The sequence below is a fragment of the Selaginella moellendorffii genome, unplaced genomic scaffold (assembly GCF_000143415.4).
Source record: "Selaginella moellendorffii unplaced genomic scaffold, v1.0 SELMOscaffold_8, whole genome shotgun sequence".
Lineage (NCBI taxonomy): Eukaryota > Viridiplantae > Streptophyta > Lycopodiopsida > Selaginellales > Selaginellaceae > Selaginella > Selaginella moellendorffii.
In genome coordinates, this window is record NW_003314269.1 from 578,092 (window position 1) to 595,415 (window position 17,324).

The 17,324-nt window shown below is 49.0% G+C and overlaps 7 protein-coding genes across 10 annotated transcripts; 2 read left to right on the forward strand and 5 right to left on the reverse strand.

Moving 5' to 3' along the window:
• Nucleotides 1–423: 423 nt before the first annotated feature.
• Nucleotides 424–7,912, reverse strand: LOC9634725 (indole-3-acetate O-methyltransferase 1). Of its 2 annotated transcripts, XM_024672028.1 has the most exons (4): nt 7,678–7,912; nt 1,315–1,566; nt 1,005–1,262; nt 424–913 (listed from the first exon to the last, which is right to left on the reverse strand). In XM_024672028.1, the coding sequence occupies exons 1-4, from the start codon at nt 7,882–7,884 to the stop codon at nt 581–583; spliced, it is 1,050 nt and encodes a 349-aa protein (XP_024527796.1). In that variant the 5' UTR covers nt 7,885–7,912; the 3' UTR covers nt 424–580. The 2 variants fall into 2 exon arrangements, with proteins under 2 accessions (XP_024527796.1, XP_024527797.1); XM_024672029.1 differs by lacking the exon at nt 7,678–7,912 and having other exon boundaries at nt 1,315–1,779.
• Nucleotides 6,639–7,688, reverse strand: LOC9631680 (gibberellic acid methyltransferase 2). The gene is made up of 4 exons (XM_024672030.1): nt 7,549–7,688; nt 7,439–7,502; nt 7,129–7,386; nt 6,639–7,019 (listed from the first exon to the last, which is right to left on the reverse strand). The coding sequence occupies exons 2-4, from the start codon at nt 7,469–7,471 to the stop codon at nt 6,654–6,656; spliced, it is 657 nt and encodes a 218-aa protein (XP_024527798.1). The 5' UTR covers nt 7,472–7,502; nt 7,549–7,688; the 3' UTR covers nt 6,639–6,653.
• Nucleotides 7,913–7,982: 70 nt separating the features above from the next.
• Nucleotides 7,983–9,551, forward strand: LOC112345310 (pentatricopeptide repeat-containing protein At3g46610-like). Its single transcript, XM_024671739.1, has one exon. The coding sequence runs from the start codon at nt 7,983–7,985 to the stop codon at nt 9,549–9,551; it is 1,569 nt and encodes a 522-aa protein (XP_024527507.1).
• Nucleotides 9,552–9,655: 104 nt separating this feature from the next.
• LOC9631681 (transmembrane emp24 domain-containing protein p24delta5) lies at nt 9,656–10,543 on the reverse strand. The gene is made up of 3 exons (XM_024671741.1): nt 10,526–10,543; nt 9,997–10,206; nt 9,656–9,841 (listed from the first exon to the last, which is right to left on the reverse strand). Exons 1-3 carry the CDS (start codon nt 10,541–10,543, stop codon nt 9,656–9,658), a joined length of 414 nt encoding a protein of 137 aa, XP_024527509.1.
• Nucleotides 10,544–10,570: 27 nt separating this feature from the next.
• LOC9631682 (protein root UVB sensitive 3) lies at nt 10,571–12,987 on the forward strand. The gene is made up of 15 exons (XM_002966820.2): nt 10,571–10,944; nt 11,022–11,079; nt 11,149–11,208; nt 11,272–11,310; nt 11,362–11,424; nt 11,482–11,538; nt 11,590–11,653; nt 11,731–11,814; nt 11,878–11,960; nt 12,017–12,146; nt 12,203–12,295; nt 12,354–12,465; nt 12,525–12,565; nt 12,613–12,788; nt 12,838–12,987. Exons 1-15 carry the CDS (start codon nt 10,679–10,681, stop codon nt 12,919–12,921), a joined length of 1,410 nt encoding a protein of 469 aa, XP_002966866.2. The 5' UTR covers nt 10,571–10,678; the 3' UTR covers nt 12,922–12,987.
• On the reverse strand, nt 12,797–14,554 carry LOC9634726 (beta carbonic anhydrase 4). Of its 3 annotated transcripts, XM_024672027.1 has the most exons (9): nt 14,304–14,554; nt 14,031–14,253; nt 13,913–13,977; nt 13,816–13,864; nt 13,610–13,726; nt 13,502–13,555; nt 13,360–13,445; nt 13,201–13,306; nt 12,797–13,143 (listed from the first exon to the last, which is right to left on the reverse strand). In XM_024672027.1, exons 1-9 carry the CDS (start codon nt 14,525–14,527, stop codon nt 12,976–12,978), a joined length of 1,092 nt encoding a protein of 363 aa, XP_024527795.1. In that variant the 5' UTR covers nt 14,528–14,554; the 3' UTR covers nt 12,797–12,975. The 3 variants fall into 3 exon arrangements, with proteins under 3 accessions (XP_024527795.1, XP_002967228.2, XP_024527794.1); XM_002967182.2 differs by having other exon boundaries at nt 12,797–13,306; XM_024672026.1 differs by having other exon boundaries at nt 13,502–13,726.
• Nucleotides 14,555–14,562: 8 nt separating this feature from the next.
• Nucleotides 14,563–17,303, reverse strand: LOC9631683 (putative nitric oxide synthase). The gene is made up of 13 exons (XM_024672024.1): nt 17,237–17,303; nt 16,542–17,154; nt 16,300–16,485; nt 16,158–16,244; nt 16,028–16,107; nt 15,890–15,971; nt 15,816–15,836; nt 15,718–15,763; nt 15,543–15,661; nt 15,238–15,495; nt 15,099–15,188; nt 14,946–15,049; nt 14,563–14,889 (listed from the first exon to the last, which is right to left on the reverse strand). The coding sequence occupies exons 2-13, from the start codon at nt 17,058–17,060 to the stop codon at nt 14,646–14,648; spliced, it is 1,836 nt and encodes a 611-aa protein (XP_024527792.1). The 5' UTR covers nt 17,061–17,154; nt 17,237–17,303; the 3' UTR covers nt 14,563–14,645.
• Between the last annotated feature and the right edge of the window lie 21 nt (nt 17,304–17,324).

Below are 17,324 nucleotides of genomic sequence, written 5' to 3' on the forward strand. Positions count from 1 at the left end.
AGTGCTTAATAATTAGCATGGGTATATATGGTTATAAGTCTAGTTTGAGTTTGGCTTCGGTTCAAGTGCCTCATGCTTATGATTTCTTAAAAGATATGTAAAACAAGCTTGAGTAAAATTAAACATGCCCAAGAACCTAGTATTTTTCCTCACCGAACTAAACACCAGGCATCATCAAGCTTGTATCTGCATGTGGTATAGAAGTAACCACTACTGGATTGGAAGTTAAAAGCCTTGGAGCAGCCCACAGTGTTGCTATAGCTTGTTCGGGTGGTGCCATCTTTGTTCTCGATGTCCCTGTGAACTTGAAATGCCCTGTCTTGGCCAGAAACTTGGGATTGTCATCGAAGGAGATTTTGGAGGGATCCAATTCCTAGGCCTGGCAAATGCTGTTTTCTAGAAGGGTCTCTTAAAAATGCCAAATGTTGCCGACTGTGAGACATCCTTGAGCTTGGCTACTCTCACAGTCCAGTGGGAGAGCCTGCCAGCAATGCCTTCCACTGCCAGAGCGCGTGGCATGGGAAGCACTGCACATTGATCGTGAAAGCGCTTCCCAATAGACAGGGTCATCCTCCAAATATTACTTCTTGACGAGAACAAGCAAGACGATATCCAGCTCTCCAGAAGGAGACGACACTGTGACCTTGGATGGCATTCGCTCATACATGAGCTCCACCACTTCCTGGTTGCCAATGTGCTTCTCGATGAAGGGCTTGGACACCGCCTTCCAATACTTGGTTGCCGTGGCAGCATAGCTTGAAGATTTTGGATCCAGCCAAGGAAACTTGAGATTTTCCGAGTGAATGACAGTGAATTGCTGGTCCACTGATCCCAGTGATGACCTGACCTCGTCCCCACTGCGAAGATACGCAGGGAAATTGAAAGTATCCAAGCTTTCCTGGCTCACAAGCCCCTGTCCACCGTTGACCGGGTCAGCATATGTGTTGACTACACACAGAGAGAGAGAGAGAGAGAGAGAGAGAGAGAGAGAGAGAGCTCTTTACCTCTTGGATGAGATCCTTCCACACTGATTGGAAGGGGAAATCGGCCTCGTTGAGCTCGTGGGAGAGTCTTATGGGAAACATCAAGAGGAGGATGCCTCCGGTGACTAATTCTTGGGCCCGGCTATGGAGGAAGACGAAGAGATCGTCGCTGGCTTGCTGGGCAAAGGCTTCGATTGCCGCGGGTGGCGAGGATCTGGAGACAAACATGCTGTCTCTGTTCCAAGCTGGCGAATTCTTGTCCGTGATCGACTCTGGAATCTATGCGCACAGGTTTGAGCCTGTTTAGAGAGGTCGATTGGGCGAGACTGACCTTGGAGAGGTAATGCAGTGCGTAGCTCGTCATTGCAAAGTGGATAGAGGAACGAGGAAAGAGCCTGCCATAGAACGACCCGGGAACCCCACTAAAGAAGTATGGCTCACCTTGGGGATGTGGGACTAGAGCGAAGAGAGTGTTGAAGTCATTGACTGCCAGATCCGAGAAGATGGCCTGGATCTCCAGAGGTTTTCGATCGCCCACTTGCTCTCGCAGCCGGGTTATCTCTCGGGCCACGAAGTCCAAGGCCTGGATCGTGTTGGAGCCGTGGGAACATCCCAAGTCGGCAATTTGAATCACATCCAAGGAGGAATCGAGGAAGAGAGGAGCACTACTCGCGATGGCTTGCTCGATTGCGGCGTGGACGCTGCTGAATCCTTGAGCCTGAAGACCGGAATTGCGATGGTAGCTATCCTTTCCAGAGCCGCCTTCCATCGCTACGAACACATGCTAGATTGCCAATCATAGCCGTGGCACTAGATTAGAGTAAATAACAAGGTTTAGTGCGCGGGAAAGAGGCTAGGATTTGGGATGGGCGAATTCACTCGTTCGGGATGAGGGTGCTGGCCTGCCCCTGCGCGACATTGTGGGCGGCGACGCACACCAAACCCAGCGCCGCCACCACCACCCTCGTCTCCTCCACCGCCACCACCGCCCAGGTACTGTCTCTCCAATGCGGACAGCCAGCGCCGCCAGACATCTGTGATCATCACCATTATTCCAGGGGATTCTCGCTGCCTAGGGTTCTTGAGCTTGGGCATCTGGATCGCGATGATCCAGCAGAGAAGGAATTGGATCTACCAGCGTACAGAAATCTCATCCAGAGAAGCAGCGATGCCAAGAGCGCGCTCAAGCTCTACTGGCGCGCGCGCCAGCAATTCCTGGGCGTGGAATCCACAGGGATCCCTCCAGACGGCAGTGATCGAGAGTGGGCGCCTCCTCCACCCGGCGATCACCTCGCCGAGACGTGGAATTCGATCGAGGAGATGGGCGTGGCAGTGCTGGAGCTCTGCCTAGTGGCACTGGCCAGCGGATTGGCAGGCGGTGAGAACCGCTACGTTCTCAAGAAGCTCTTCCTCAAGATGCAGTACGCGTAATCTCCAAGTTCCAGTGCCGCCGCTTACTCCTCCAATGTGGCGGCGCCGCCAACGATCACGTCCTCCCCCGTGTGCTCTACGCCTTCATGCGCTGCCGCCGGATGCTCACCACCGCGCTGTGCAACCACAGCATCCAGGCCCTGGGTGAGCACGGCAAGTGGTGGGCGGCGCTGGAGATCTTCGAGACCATGGCAACGATCTCACCTGCAAGCTCATCCGCGAGCAATTCTCCTTCCTCCTCTGCGCCGCCAAGAGGAAAAAGAACTCGCTGGAGCTCTTCGCACGGATGATCCGGGCGGGCCACGCGCCCGATGCGCGATCCTTTGGATCGCTGCTCAGTTCGATCGAAAAGGGGCGATTGGTCTCGATCCGGGACATGGAGCTGGTCCTGGAGAGCATGCGGAGGAGCGGCGTGAGGCCGATCGAATCGATCTACACGACGCTCATCGCGGCGCACGGCAAGGTCAGCGGTGGTGCCGCCGCTGCCATTCCCAGGATCGTGGAGGAGATGCAATCACAAGAAGTGGCCATGGGGCTGGCGAGCTACAATGCCATCATCACGGTGTGCGCGCGCGGCGGCGACGCGGCGGGGGCGGTGGAATGGATGCGCAGGCTCGAGGCGGCAGGGATCGAGCCCAATTCCATTACATATAACAAGCTGGTGGAGGCGCTGGTGGCATACGTGGCCATGGTGGAATCCATCACTAATGCCATACTCTTCATCAAGTTTTATATCCCACTCCTCTACCTTCCCTAAAAAAGTATATTACTCTAATACTAATGAAATGAATAGAGAGTAAACTTTAGGCTAACATATCATAGGCCATAGAATTTTCTTAGAATATTCTTGTGGTTTATCATTATTGCCCATGGCTATTAAGCTTTAGTATGTCATTCTATTTTATTAGATGACCATTGATAAATCATAGAATGACTATTGGATTCTTAGGCATATTCCTATGTAGTGGAATATACTAGGGCATCAGTCTAGGCCAAAAGGGGATCTGCCATGCAGATTGTGTGTGTGCATGGGTGATGGACAACCATTTTACGAATACCATCCTGATTTTGGGGATAACAGTACAAGTTTCTGCACATTTAAACTGTTGGCAACTTCCTTATAGTCATTGGTTTTTAGGTCAAAACCATAGAAGAGTTCCATTTGAATCCCTGCCGACTCAACTACAAGCCATGCACCTTATGTACTTGTGACTCTATGGACTTTACTTCTAGACAATAGCTAAATAGTCATCAACATATATGTTATTACATATAATCTAGATCAGGATTAAAAAACCCAGGGACTGGGAAAAACCTTTTATCTGGGATGCTTCATATTCATACTTTAGTATTGATACCAAGTTTGCCTTCCTTGTTCACTATGTCAATGTCAAAATCCAGCTCAAATGCCGTTTCACTGTGATCGCATTTTTTTGCAATCCCCACAAGCATGTTGCCTCCCTTGAGTTGTACATTTCTGCATGTTGCCAAGAAGTTCCCTGGTGGTGATGCCGTGAGCTGCACAATACCGTCAATATTCTGAAAAAAATAGTTGAGATCAATAGATGAGGGCAGCAACTCTTGTCTTGTAGTTTGGCATTTAGCGTGCAATTTCCCATCCTTAAAGGAAATGTCTTTGCTAGATTTGGAGAAGTTGCCCTGTGCACACCCAACAACATTCTAAATAAGTGACGAAAGAACATAGATCTATATAATCTAACCATGTCCAAAGTTATAACAGTTCTCTCTTCATGACCCCATTTGTTAATCCAGTGCTGAATGTTATGTTCTAAAACTGAGTCCTTGGTTGCACCGCTGAAAATGGGCCTCATGTAAACTACGTCGGTCAGAACCTCAGCCTTGTTGTCTGGGTTTACTCGGATCCGCCGGCAAGCTGCCTGCTGCCACAGGGACAAACTATATGGGCCAAACACATGCTTCTCACCTGCAATTTTAAGAATAACTCTTAATACATGTAGTTAGAGGGATTATACCAGGTTGAATCTCCACATATCCTTTTTCCTTGAGGCTTTTGGTTATGAAAAGGGAGATTTTAATAGTTGAGCCTACTACTGTGGTTGGAATGGAGATCCTTGCTGCTGCTGTAGTAGCTGCAGCAATCGTCCTAGTAGAAACACCAAACACCCTCACAACCCCATTGGCGACAAGGCGAGTGGTTAAGGCTGCTCCTGCTCCTCCAATGAGGCTTACTATTGAACCCACGATGGTGGCTATGCGCACTGCTGCCTGATCCGGGCCAACCTTGACAACATAAGTGTCTGTGGTGTTGTTGTAGACAGAAAGATAGGACCCCATTGTTCTCGTTTTTTTTTTGGAACCCTTTATATGCTCATGAGTTAGGACAGAGAGAGAGGCCCCAAGCAAGCACTCAAGGAGCTGATCAACTGCCTCGAATCTGGAGGATTTTGCAAGCCAGGTGCTCCTTCTGGCTATAGCAAACAAGGGCTAGATTATGCAAACTAGCCAACAAAGACAAGATATCACTCCTTTGCTCAAATGCTCACTCACTACACACTGGACTGCTGCCCCAACACTCCCCAATGTAGTATTTAAATGCGTTCCTTACCTTATTCGATTCTGGCCGAGGTGGACAATTTCCAGTCGATGACATTATCAAAATTTGGATGAGCTAGACATGGGACCACCTGTGGGTCCAGCTCACGAGCCCAACTAGTGCCTGTGTGGTCCACATCATACACTGGCAGTGGCTATCCTTTTAATCTCCACAACCCAACCATGGCCACCACTTTCTACTCAATATTTTTCTCCACAAGAAGATGGGCCTCACAATGAATATGATATGGAGCTCAATGAAAACCATAATATCAAAGAAATCATAGTAATAATGTTTTTTCTTTCAGAGTTTAATAGGAAGTTAAACATCACCAAGATTTTGACAGCCTGACCTTGGTGACGAGGGCAAGGCACAAATTACAAAATGCTCACTTGATCCTACAAATTGACCAATGATTGTTCCTACTTGCCTTGGTGGAGTGAAGTTACTACTAATACCCTAGTTCTTGGATTCTTATTCCACTTATAGAGAAGCTAGGATTTTGTTAACTCACACTAACAAACTGCATATAAAATAGAGTATAAGTACCATCAACTATATAAAAACAAATATCATAAAAACATCTCGACTTTTTAGTAAATATATTACAAAGAGATTAATATACAATGAAAGTCCAAACGGTCTTTCAGATATAAGTAGAGGACTAAAACTTTCTCACATCTAACCAAAACGAAGTGGAAAATTAAAGATTTTTTATCCCAGAATATAGTTATTTAACCTGTAAATAAATGGTATTAATCAGAAAAGTAATAAAATATTCTCTAAAGTTTGAAAATTAATGTGATGTAGTTGTGAGCTTCTTACTTGAAGAGTGAATTTATAATTCCTCATTTTGAGTGTTTTATAAAATGTTTTTATAGACTTTCTTTGATTTATTTTAAATTCATTCTATTTAACTTTAAATTCTTTATTGTTTCTTATTTTCCATTTATGTATTTGTCACTACTGAAACAAAGAAGAAATAGAGAAATATAAAAATAAATAAAACATCTTGTAAACTTGTAAGCTTTGCTAATAGTGCTCAATAATTAGCTATTAGCATGTCTTTATTCATGGCTATATGTTGGTTATATACTTAAGCATCCTGTGAGTGCTTTGGTTCATGATTTCTTAGAAGATATGCAAGACAAGCTTGAGTTAGCAAAATTAAACATGCCCAAGAACCTAGTGTTTTTCCTCACTAAACTAAACACCAAGCATCATCAAGCTTGTATCTGCAAGTGGTGTAGAAGTGGATTGGAAGTTAAAAGCCTTGGAGCAGCCCAAGTGCTGGACACTGAGAGGTTTGTTGCTATGGCTCGTTTGGGTGGTGCCATCTTCCTTCTCCATGTCCCTGTGAACTTGAAATGTGGCCAGAAACTTGGGATTGTCAGGGAAGGAGATTTTGGAGGGATCCAATTTCTAGGCCTGGCAAATGCTATTGTCTAGAAGGATCTCTTCAAAAATTCTAAACGTTGACGACTGTGAGACATAGATGATCCAACTGCCGTTGGGGCTCCAGTCAAGGCAAGTGATAATGTCGTGGCTGCTAGAGAAAGTGTGGAGCAGCTCAGCTGCAGTGCTTCCCATGCCACGCGCTCTGGCAGTGGAAGACATTGCTGGCAGGCTCTCCCAGTGGAGTGTGAGAGTGGGCCTAGCCAAGCTCAAGGACATTGATCGTGAAAGTGCTTCCCAATAGACAGCGTCATCCTCCAAATATTACTTCTTGACGAGAACAAGCAAGACAATATCCAGCTCTCCAGAAGGAGACGACACCGTAACCTTGGATGGCATTCGCTCATACATGAGCTCCACCACTTCCTGGTTGCCAATGTGCTTCTGGATGAAGAGCTTTCCAATACTTGGTTGCCGTGGCAGCATAGCTGGAAGATTTTGGATCCAGCCAAGGAAACTTGAGATTTTCCAAGTGAATGACAGTGAATTGCTGGTCCAGATGACCTGACCTCGTCCCCACTGCGAAGATACGCAGGGAAATTGAAAGTATCCAAGCTTTCCTGGCTCACAAGCCCCTGCTCACCGTTGACCGGGTCAGCATATGTGTTGACTAAACACACACACACACACACATAGAGAGAGAGAGAGAGAGAGAGAGAGAGAGAGAGAGAGAGAGATCTTTACCTCTTGGATGAGATCCTTCCACACTGATTGGAAGGGGAAATCGGCCTCGTTGAGCTCGTGGGAGAGTCTTATGGGAAACATCAAGAGGAGGATGCCTCCGGTGACTAATTCTTGGGCCCGGCTATGGAGGAAGATGGAGAGATCGTCGCTGGCTTGCTGGGCAAAGGCTTCGATTGCCACGAGTGGCGAGGATCTGGAGACAAACATGCTGTCTCTGTTCCAAGCTGGCGAATTCTTGTCCGTGATCGACTCTGGAATCTATGCGCAGAGGTTTGAGCCTGCTTAGAGAGGTCGATTGGGCGAGACTGACCTTGGAGAGGTAATGCAGTGCGTAGCTCGTCATTGCAAAGTGGATAGAGGAACGAGGAAAGAGCCTGCCATAGAACGACTCGGGAACACCACTAAAGAAGTATGGCTCACCTTGGGGATGTGAGACTAGAGCGAAGAGAGTGTTGAAGTCATTGACTGCCAGATCCGAGAAGATGGCCTGGATCTCCAGAGGTTTTCGATTGCTCTCGCAGCCGGATTATCTCTCACGAAGTCAAAGGCCTGGATCGTGTTGGAGCCGTGGGAACATCCCAAGTCGACAATTCGAATCACATCCAAGGAGGAATCGAGGAAGAGAGGAGCACTACTCGCGATGGCTTGCTCGATTGTGGCGTGGACGCTGCTGAATCCTTGGGCCTGAAGACCGGAATTGCGATGGTAGCTATCCTTTCCAGAGCCGCTACGAACACATGCTAGATTGCCAATCATAGCCGTCAAATTCTCCCGGCACTAGATTAGAGTAAATAACAAGGTTTAGTGCGCGGGAAAGAGCTAGGGTTTGGGATGGGCGAATTCACTCGTTCGAGATGAGGGTGCTGGCCTGTCCCTGCGCGACATTGTGGGCGGCGACGCACACCAAGCCCAGCGCCGCCACCACCACCCTCGTCTCCTCCACCGCCAGCACCGCCCAGGTACTGTCTCTCCAATGCGGACAGCCAGCGCCGCCAGACATCTGTGATCATCACCATTATTCCAGGGGATTCTCGCTGCCTAGGGTTCTTGAGCTTGGGCATCTGGATCGCGATGATCCAGCAGAGAAGGAATTGGATCTACCAGCGTACAGAAATCTCATCCAGAGAAGCAGCGATGCCAAGAGCGCGCTCAAGCTCTACTGGCGCGCGCGCCAGCAATTCCTGGGCGTGGAATCCACAGGGATCCCTCCAGACGGCAGTGATCGAGAGTTGGCGCCTCCTCCACCCGGGGATCGCCTCGCCGAGACGTGGAATTCGATCGAGGAGATGGGCGTGGCGGTGCTGGAGCTCTGCCTGGCGGCGCTGGCCAGCGGATTGGCAGGCGGTGAGAACCGCTACGTTCTCGAGAAGCTCTTCCTCAAGATGCAGTACGCGCGCCTCCCAATCTCCAAGTTCCAGTGCCGCCGCTTACTCCTCCAATGCGGCGGCGCCGCCAACGATCACGTCCTCCTCCGCGCGCTCTACGCCTTCATGCGCCGCCGCCGGATGCTCACCACCGCGCTGTGCAACCACAGCATCCAGGCCCTGGGCGAGCACGGCAAGTGGTGGGCGGCGCTGGAGATCTTCGAGACCATGGCGGAGGCGGGCTGCCCGCCCAACGATCTCACCCGCAAGCTCATCCGCGAGCAATTCTCCTTCCTCCTCCGCGCCGCCAAGAGGAAGAAGAACTCGTGGAGGTGGAGCTTGATGCTCCTGGGCAAGATGGAGGACAAGGGGCTAGAGCCCGGGAAGGAGGCGTGGGACGTAGCGATGGTGGCGTGCGCTCGCGCCGGGCGGAGCAAAGAGACGCTGGAGCTCTTCGCGCGGATGATCCGGGCGGGCCACGCGCCCGACGCGCGATCCTTTGGATCGCTGCTCAGTTCGATCGAGAAGGGGCGATTGGTCTCGATCCGGGACATGGAGCTGGTCCTGGAGAGCATGCGGAGGAGCGGCGTGAGGCCGATCGAATCGATCTACACGACGCTCATCGCGGCGCACGGCAAGGCCGGCGGTGGCGCCGCCGCCGCCATTCCCAGGATCGTGGAGGAGATGCAATCGCAAGGAGTGGCCATGGGGCTGGCGAGCTACAATGCCATCATCACGGTGTGCGCGCGCGGCGGCGACGCGGCGGGGGCGGTGGAATGGATGCGCAGGCTCGAGGCGGCGGGGATCGAGCCCAATTCCATTACGTATAACAAGCTGGTGGAGGCGCTGGCTGCGGGGAATCGGTGGCGGGAGGCCATGGCGGCGTACGTGGCCATGGTGGAATCCGACCGGCTGGAGCCATCGCCATGGGCCTACGATGCTCTCGCGCGGGTGTGTAGAGCGAATAGCATTCCAATCGACCACCGCGTCGTGGGATGGAGGCCGAGACAACTGATCCAACACCGCCTAGAGGAAGAAGAAATCCACCAAGAACCCTAAATCTAAGGCCAAGAACCCTATAAAAACAAGAGCTTAAAAAGGGGTTAAAGCCGAAAAAAGTGTTACACAGAATGGGAGCTTTTGTTCTTACACAAAAAATTTGTCTAGAGGATTTTTTTCCTCTCGAAGTAGGATTTGAGGTGCCACAGCTGCCACGCCGCTACCATGAGGCACAGGAAGAGCGACATGATGCTAAACCATGCCACTCGAGCGTTCGTAGTCTCGTTCACGCCGCGCATCTCGGCTTCCCTGCAAGGATTCACAGCTCGACGTTGTGAGATCACCCAGCTCTGAAAGAACGAAGAAGAGATTACTTGTCTCGCAGGTAGTACATCTCCTCCCGGATCGAATCAACGACGTCTTCGAGCCTCCGAAGTTCCAGCTCCAGTCCCTGTTGTTGTTGTTCTTAGTGAGGAGGAGAAACACAGCGGAGCCAAGCATTTACCTCGAGTTTTTCTTTCTTGGCAATGCTGGCCCAATCTTTCGCTGCGACTCCAAACTTCCAGTCGAGCTCGATGCTTGCTGGGACATTGTCGGCGTGGGAGTGCATCCAGAAGCAAGCCATGTAGTTCCCGGCCTCGGTCGTCGTGAAGCCAAACTGGCCTTCGTCTTTGTTCTCCGCGAAGTGTAAAGTTGTACCATAGGGAGAAGTTAACTGAGAGAAGAAAATGCAAACGAAAAGTTAGAACTTTAGACAACACGAAGATAAACCAAGAGAACCTCAAGATTTTCATGAAGATCTTGAGGAGAAAAGTTAGAGCGCGACAAGCTTTATACCATCCAAAAAATTCCAAACCAAATCAAAAAAATGGGAGTAAGAAAACCAAAGTTATTCTCTCCATCCAAGAAAAAATTCCAAGCCAAACAAAGCACAAAGAACAGAAGAAACACTCAAGAAATCCGTCCAGGAAAAGCAAGAGAGAAATCGCTGGAAGCCTTGCATGACGGGGTCAACAACACAAACCAGAGTTAACAGGAGAGAATCGATCCATACCCTTGCGTTGATCTTGGGATTGCTACCGTGCGGGAGATCCGCCTTGACGATGTGGTAATTCGCGAGAACCAGAGTGTTCGTCTGCAGATCCTCCGAGACGCACTTGGTCCCAGCTGGGGCGATATCGAATCGAATGGCCTGGGAGTGCTGGAGTACGAGGAAGAAGAAGATCGGCAGCACCTGGATCATCGAACGAAGAAACCCCGCCATAGCCGCGAGCACGCCACTGAAAATTAGGGCTTATGGTAGACCTAAAAACAGAGCTATGGAAGGAGGAGAAGAAATGGCGTTGGTCGTCGAGTGCCGGGCGGGCCATGGTGGAGAGCGCACTGCCACGATCCTCCAACGCAGGAACAGCGGCGGCAGCGCATCCAAATCCTCCCAGATTCGCGTCCGGAGGTAATCGATCGAGCGCATTCTTAGCTTAAAATCTCGAGAATTTCAGCTTGGCTAGAATCTAAGCTTGGTTTTCGCAGGGAGAAGACCAGGAGGATTGCTCCGTGGACTTGGATCGTGCTCGCGTTTTTGCCAGAGGTCACATTTCCCGATTTGACGATCCTTCCATTGTAAAGAATCTTTCTTTTTTTTCTCTCTCTCTTGCAGGGCTATCCAAGCAGCGTGAGCTCGGATTACTTGGCCTTCCAGACCTGGGACACGCTACAGGTATTTCTTTTCTTCACTGGATTCGTGGAGTTTTTACATTGTTTGTGTGGATTTTCTTCCCAGGGTCTGTCAACTTACATACGAAGCATGTTATCCACTCAGGTGATCGCTTGGACGAAATGTATGAATCGAGTTCTTACACGGATTTTTCAGGCTCTTCTCAGTGGCATTGGAGTTGGAGCTGCGACAGCAACTGCGATAGGGGCAACGTTTCAGGTACTTGGATCTTTGTTTCTTCCTTGCTTTGCAAATTCTGATTGTTTTAACTGGCAGTGGTTTTTGCGCGATCTAACTGGGATGGTGGGAGGCATAGTGTTCACTCTATACCAAGTGAGTAGACTCACTCTTTTACTCTATTTTACGAACTGGATGTTTTTGCAGGGCTCTAATCTGGACAATCGAGCGAAGCAGTGGCGTCTAGCTGCTGACTTCATGAACGACATAGGTAAGGAGCTTCTCTAACTTAAACCGGACAGCTTTTCCATTCACATGATTTCTAAAAGAAAAAACGTTAAAACACAGGAATGCTCATGGACCTGGTTTCTCCTTTGTTTCCCAGGGCTTTCATGTTCTTTCTTTGCCTAGGGAGCGCCGCAAGAGCAGTGAGTAAGAATGAAAACCGCCTCTAACGATGTCGACTCCAGGATTAAAGTTCTGCGTTTGAATCAGCTGGTGTGGCCGGTGGAGCTACGAGAGCCGCTCTGACGCAACACTTCGCCAGGAAGCAAAATGCTGCCGACGTTTCAGCAAAGGTAATTCGTGATATCTAAGCATATCCCAGCCTAAAACTCGAAGTTTCTTTGAGCAGGAAGGCAGCCAAGAGACCGCAGCAACGCTCGTCGGGATGATCGTGGGGATGTTTCTTGCGCGATTGACTGCAAACAACATTGTTTTAATGTGGACCTCTTTCATGTCACTGACAGCGTTCCACGTGTATGGTAAGTGCTCTCCACACAACGAAAAATACGTGCTCTTATGGACTCTCTGTTCGCAGCAAACTACAAGGCGGTGTGTGCTCTGTGCCTTACAAGCATCAACGCTGAAAGAATGGCGATTGTTCTACAAAGTTTTCTCAAAGATGGAAAAGGTGCGTGAGGATATGTATTCGTCAATGCTCAGTGTTTTCTTTCTTTGTGCCGTCGCAGCTCCTTCCCCGGAAGAAGCATCGGCCCAGGAGAGTGCACTGCCGAAGCCTTTCACGTCCAGAAATGGCATTATCTTTGGTGCGAAAATCTCGTCCTTGTGCGAGGATGGAAGGTGACGAGTTTTGGATATCCTTGTAACGTTGCAAAGAGCCGTGAGTTTACATTGCACAGGTGGGAAGCGTGTTCTTCGGCTATCGAGAGATATGGAACAGGTGCGTCCATAGTTTGTTTTAGTTTGTAAGTAACTTTTTATCTGCAGGAAAGTATCTACTAGTCTGCCAAAGAAATTCCATCCAGGTGGTTCTACACCACACAGCAACGTCCAAGGATTACTTGCGTGCCTACACTCACGCTCTTCTTCTCAAGCACAAGAGCGCGGACGAAGATCTGTGCTCCAAATGGATGGGAGAGAACTTTCACAAGCTCTATGCCCTGGTAAGCAGTTAAAATCATCACAATCGTTTCTTATTCTCTTTCATTGTAGATGCAAGAATGTGGCTGGAAAGTCGATCACGTCTTGATATCCCCTTTGGAATGGAGGGCAGAATGGCTTTCCAAGCAGGAGTGACGATGATCACGCTTCCAATCGATCAATCAAATAACAAACTAACCTCCAGGACATCTAGAACTTGGACACCTGGCTCTTCCCGTCAATTCCGTACCACCAGTACTCGAACGAGCCCTCCACAAAGTTGTAGTAGCCGCCATGGAGAGCAAGCGTGCCGCTGGAGACCGCTTCCTTGATGAAAGGGAAGGCAAGAAGGTTTGCCAGCGACACATTTACGGATTCCTGCAAGGACCAAACTTGTTTTAGCTTGAAAGTTTGGACAAAGTTCTTGTCACTTGCCTTCTCGCATTTTGTACATTGGTGCTCAACTTGCTGCTGGGCTGCTGCGGCGAGCGTCACGGCACGAGCTGGACGTCCGATTTCGACCCAGTCCTCAATGAACGAACTGTAAGAAAAGGCAAGGTGGATACTCTCTCGTCACGCGAATGTGAGACTCACCTCCATTTGTTTGTGTTTTCTTTTTGTGTCATGAGAGCCTTGATGCCACCGCATCTACTATGTCCGATCACCAAAATGTTCTCGACCTGGAGAGACGTTTCTTCAGCTAAAACACGAAAAAAGATCCAAACCTTTGGTTTACCTTGAGAGCCGTGACTGCGTATTCAAGAGCTGCACTCGTTCCTGGATAGCCAGCCTGTGAACTTAACGTTTTTGGTGAGCTCAAAAACGTTTCTAAACCAGTAGATACCTGTTCCGGAGGAGGCACCATGTTTGCAATGTTGCGAACGACAAATGCTTCCCCTGGCTGGAACCTCAGAATTGTTGTGGGACAAACTCTAGAATCGGAGCAAGCGATCACCATGAACTGGAAACCAAAAAAGAAAAAAAAAATTCAAGAAAAAAGCACCGTAATTGAGGACACAACATTGATCGACATCGATCAAACGTGCTGACCTTGGGATGTTGTCCTGTGGCCAATTGGCTGAAGAGCTCTGGTTTTTGGCTGGTCAAGTAGCAGCAGTGAAACGGAAGAATTGAATTGATAGCTTACTTGTATGTCTCTTGCTTGAATCTCTGGAAACCCTGCTTGATTCTTTCCGCGGGTGCCAGCCTCGTCTGAGCAGAGAAAACCTTAGCAAAATTCTAAAGAGCACAAGACGGATACCCACTTGCTGAACTTGCTGAGAACAAAAGATCTTCTTCCTCAAGATAGCGGCTGCATTCTGAGGCTTCTCCACACAGTAATTGGAAGCACGATCCTTCTGTTGCAGGAATTCGGAGCTGGGCAGAGCTCGTGCTCGCTGAAGCGACGACATGGAAATCTCCGGAGATGGATCTCTAGGCACCAAAGCTGTAGAGAATTCCCGAGTAAATATATTGGCGACTGAGCATCTGCTACAGAATATTCAACAGATGAGTTCTCAGATGGAATCGTCTCTTACCTCCCGAGAGATTGGATCCACGAAAGCGATGCTGCTGCTATCTGGCCATAACTGGTTTCACGAAGAACAAACGCTTCTCGGCGAAGCATGAGACTTTCTGTGCGTAATTGCTCCTTGCTCCTCTTCTTTGCTCTTCGTTGCTCTTCTTCGCGTTGGACAGCATGAGGAACTCGCGTGGAGGTGTGACGTGCTCTTGGATGAGGCTGCTTGTCTGGAGAGTCCATCCAAGGACACGTCGGACTTCGGGACCAGATAACACTTCACAGGAATCCTGGTTGCTGGGAACTCTTCTGAGCGGAATGTTTGTCGCTACACTGTATCGCCGCAAGCACTAACTGCAAACTACAATCCCCTGTGTTCACTGTAGTAGAGCCTCGGCCTCGTTTTCTCCTGCTCCGCCGTCAACTCTGAGAACGAGTACCATGAGTGCGTGTTGGCACCCACTGGAATAGCCGGCCGACGGAAAACCTCAATTCCCCGGGGGACATAAACCTCCAGTTCCAAGCAGTCTTCAACTCCACTTTCCGTTTGGAGGAACTCCATTTTCATCCAGCCGAGACCCGATATCGCAATGTCTCCGACAGGTCTGCGAGGATATATACGATAAGGAAAAGAAAAGAGAGTTGAACAGAGGCTGCATACCTGGTGTCATCGTAATCGAAAGTGAACTTGTTTCGGTGATCTAAACCGGGCCATGCCGAAGCTCTCTCATCGGATGGTGGGACTAGAGTCTTTCCAAGTTCTCTCTGCGGAGAAATGGTCAGACTGTACAAGTTTGAGAAAACAAGAACTTACTTTATAGAACTCGTCAGCTTCGGACGTGAGGACTTTGTGTACCCGCAGTGCTGCTGAGGCATAGAACGTCAACCGGGTGTTTTGAGGAGCCTGTATACACGATTCTGATTACAAGCTGTCAAAAGACCAATTCATTTACCTTCAAGACATCGATCCTTGCGATGCCTCCCCAGAACATAGTAGTGCCGGTAAGGTCCTGCACGTTCGATATCACCTCGTCCTTCTCCGCTTGCTTCAGAGCTTCTGAAAATATGGACTCGGGGCCCTTCCGTTCAAGAATGGGTGAGACTACATAGCCCCGAAGACGACGAGCTGGAAAAAGTGATGGAAGATCGTCTGGGGAGATAGCAGTCTCAATACGGTGGTGAAGGTGAACCCCAGGAGTATCGTACATGCTCTAAGCAGAAGATCAACTTAGACAACAAGAAAATATCAAATGCATACCCCTCCACTAGCAAAAGCATCGATTGAGATGGGGCCGACTGTAGTGCCAGGTAAAACTGACTGAACTGGCTTGCGTTTCCTTGCTACCGCTGCAATTGGATCTCTAGCGGCCATTTCCTCTGCAAAACAGACAGACAAGAACGTTTCTTCAATTATGTGCACGTGAATAGCTTACTGAGCAGAGAGCTGATGAATGCGGATTTACCGACGTTGGCTGCTCCCTGGAATAAAAACATATAATCACAATAAATCAAAACTTCAAAACCCGCGTACCAGTATATAGACATCACGTCCCTGAAAACATAATTTTCAACATGAGTCATAATGCCAACGAATAAAAAACAGACCTGTCTTTCGCGGTGAATCTCTTTGACAATATTTGTAATGCCCATGAAGTACTTCGCGCTCGTCAAATGCACACTGATTACACTACAAGCAGTAGAGCGACATCAGAAAACAGGCTGTAGAAAAGGCGCATTGGTTACTTCAGTTTCTTTCGTTGTGTAGACTCTACAATCCAGTCGCCAACAGCTGCCAAGTCTGTACCTTCAGGAAGAAGATCGACCTGCAGTCATGCATTCACAAGAAGCTTTGAAATGTATACAGAAACAGAACCTTGGTCGCCACCAAAACAATTGGATTGTTCCCAACGAGATCACGAATACGGGTAAGAAAACTGCCACTGAAATCGACAATGTCAACCTGCAAACAAAGACTTCATATTGATGCAGAAAACACTGAATTACAATCAACTTACGAGTTTCAACACCAATACTCTTTCCTCGCGTATATGTGCCAATTGCGCACGCAATTCCTCCGCCGTCACAAAACCTTTCTCGCGTCCATAGATGCCGTAGCCACCGACGGCAGGTATAAGCTTTCCATGGCACATCAGTTGGCATCTGCTACAGAGCACAGATTTTAGCTGATGGTGCTTCTTTTTCTGCATAGAGAACGTGAACTGTTACTATCAACGTGTAACCAGAAAAAGGAACTTACCAATTCATACGTCTCGGCATTGATGTATCCAGGAGAGTTTTCTTGCGTATACTGGAGAACTGCACCGCAACCATAGCAGCAAGGCTCGAGAGATTTTAGCTTGACCACCTGTGACTTCCCCTTCTTCTTTTCACGCTTCGCTGCCTGTTTCTCTACCAGAGCTTGGTCTCTGACTTTCTGCTCCTCCAAAAACTTGTCACCCCTGCTTGGAAGCGGAACATACCCTGACGAAACCTCCTCTTTGGTCGATTCCTTTGGATCAGCTGTTCCTTTAAACTTCCGAGAATCGCCAGCCTTGTACTGTGTTTCTTGTCTGGTCTTCTCGTGTCTTTCTCCAAAACGATCCAATCGCTTTTTATCAGCGATCTCAATCACGACTGAATCACCTTGCAAAGTCTTCTTGGCGAAAGATTTCACATTCTTCCTTTCGGAGCTGCTAGCCACGATATTCGCAGAAAGCCAGCGCGAGGTCGAGAATGCGCTGGGTGAAACCAACGCGGACGCGCTGAATACTGGCATGATGAATCCCAGGGCGCCTAGATTCTCCTAGAATGAGAGCTGTAGCAAAACGGGGGCTAGATGCAGCAAGATTTTCATGGCATTCGAGCCATCCCTGGCACGTTTCAAGCATCAAGACGAAGCAAATATCAGAAATTTCAAGAATCCCGACCATGACAAGCACATTATCGACATACCAGTCCCGACCGCAAATAAGCGCCATCGCTCACACTCCGCCTCGCTACAAGGGCTTTAGCAAAGAAATAGGGTTCTAGAGAGAAACCC

What these genes read in the sequence shown, in the direction of transcription:
- LOC9631680 (XM_024672030.1), bottom strand. Translation starts at nt 7,471, where the DNA reads ATGACGAGCTACGCACTGCATTACCTCTCCAAG. An exon ending in CACTGCATTACCTCTCCAAG is followed by an intron (nt 7,387 to 7,438) that starts GTCAGTCTCGCC and finishes CTCTGCGCATAG; the next exon opens with ATTCCAGAGTCGATCACGGA. An exon ending in GGAAGGATCTCATCCAAGAG is followed by an intron (nt 7,020 to 7,128) that starts GTAAAGATCTCT and finishes AACGGTGAGCAG; the next exon opens with GGGCTTGTGAGCCAGGAAAG.
- LOC9634725 (XM_024672028.1), bottom strand. Translation starts at nt 7,884, where the DNA reads ATGATTGGCAATCTAGCATGTGTTCGTAGCGGCTCTGGAAAGGATAGC. An exon ending in ACGGCTCCAACACGATCCAG is followed by an intron (nt 1,567 to 7,677) that starts GCCTTTGACTTC and finishes AACACGATCCAG; the next exon opens with GCCTTGGACTTCGTGGCCCG. An exon ending in CACTGCATTACCTCTCCAAG is followed by an intron (nt 1,263 to 1,314) that starts GTCAGTCTCGCC and finishes CTGTGCGCATAG; the next exon opens with ATTCCAGAGTCGATCACGGA.
- LOC112345310 (XM_024671739.1), top strand. Translation starts at nt 7,983, where the DNA reads ATGAGGGTGCTGGCCTGTCCCTGCGCGACATTGTGGGCGGCGACGCAC.
- LOC9631681 (XM_024671741.1), bottom strand. An exon ending in CCAAGAAAGAAAAACTCGAG is followed by an intron (nt 9,842 to 9,996) that starts GTAAATGCTTGG and finishes TCGTTCTTTCAG; the next exon opens with AGCTGGGTGATCTCACAACG.
- LOC9631682 (XM_002966820.2), top strand. Translation starts at nt 10,679, where the DNA reads ATGGCCTGGGAGTGCTGGAGTACGAGGAAGAAGAAGATCGGCAGCACC. An exon ending in TCCCAGATTCGCGTCCGGAG is followed by an intron (nt 10,945 to 11,021) that starts GTAATCGATCGA and finishes TGGTTTTCGCAG; the next exon opens with GGAGAAGACCAGGAGGATTG. An exon ending in TATCGAGAGATATGGAACAG is followed by an intron (nt 12,566 to 12,612) that starts GTGCGTCCATAG and finishes TTTTATCTGCAG; the next exon opens with GAAAGTATCTACTAGTCTGC.
- LOC9634726 (XM_002967182.2), bottom strand. Translation starts at nt 14,527, where the DNA reads ATGGACTCTCCAGACAAGCAGCCTCATCCAAGAGCACGTCACACCTCC. An exon ending in TTCAAGCAAGAGACATACAA is followed by an intron (nt 13,865 to 13,912) that starts GTAAGCTATCAA and finishes CTACTTGACCAG; the next exon opens with CCAAAAACCAGAGCTCTTCA. An exon ending in ACGCAGTCACGGCTCTCAAG is followed by an intron (nt 13,446 to 13,501) that starts GTAAACCAAAGG and finishes ACGTCTCTCCAG; the next exon opens with GTCGAGAACATTTTGGTGAT.
- LOC9631683 (XM_024672024.1), bottom strand. Translation starts at nt 17,060, where the DNA reads ATGCCAGTATTCAGCGCGTCCGCGTTGGTTTCACCCAGCGCATTCTCG. An exon ending in AGATTCACCGCGAAAGACAG is followed by an intron (nt 15,837 to 15,889) that starts GTCTGTTTTTTA and finishes TTATGTTTTCAG; the next exon opens with GGACGTGATGTCTATATACT. An exon ending in TTCGATTACGATGACACCAG is followed by an intron (nt 14,890 to 14,945) that starts GTATGCAGCCTC and finishes ATATCCTCGCAG; the next exon opens with ACCTGTCGGAGACATTGCGA.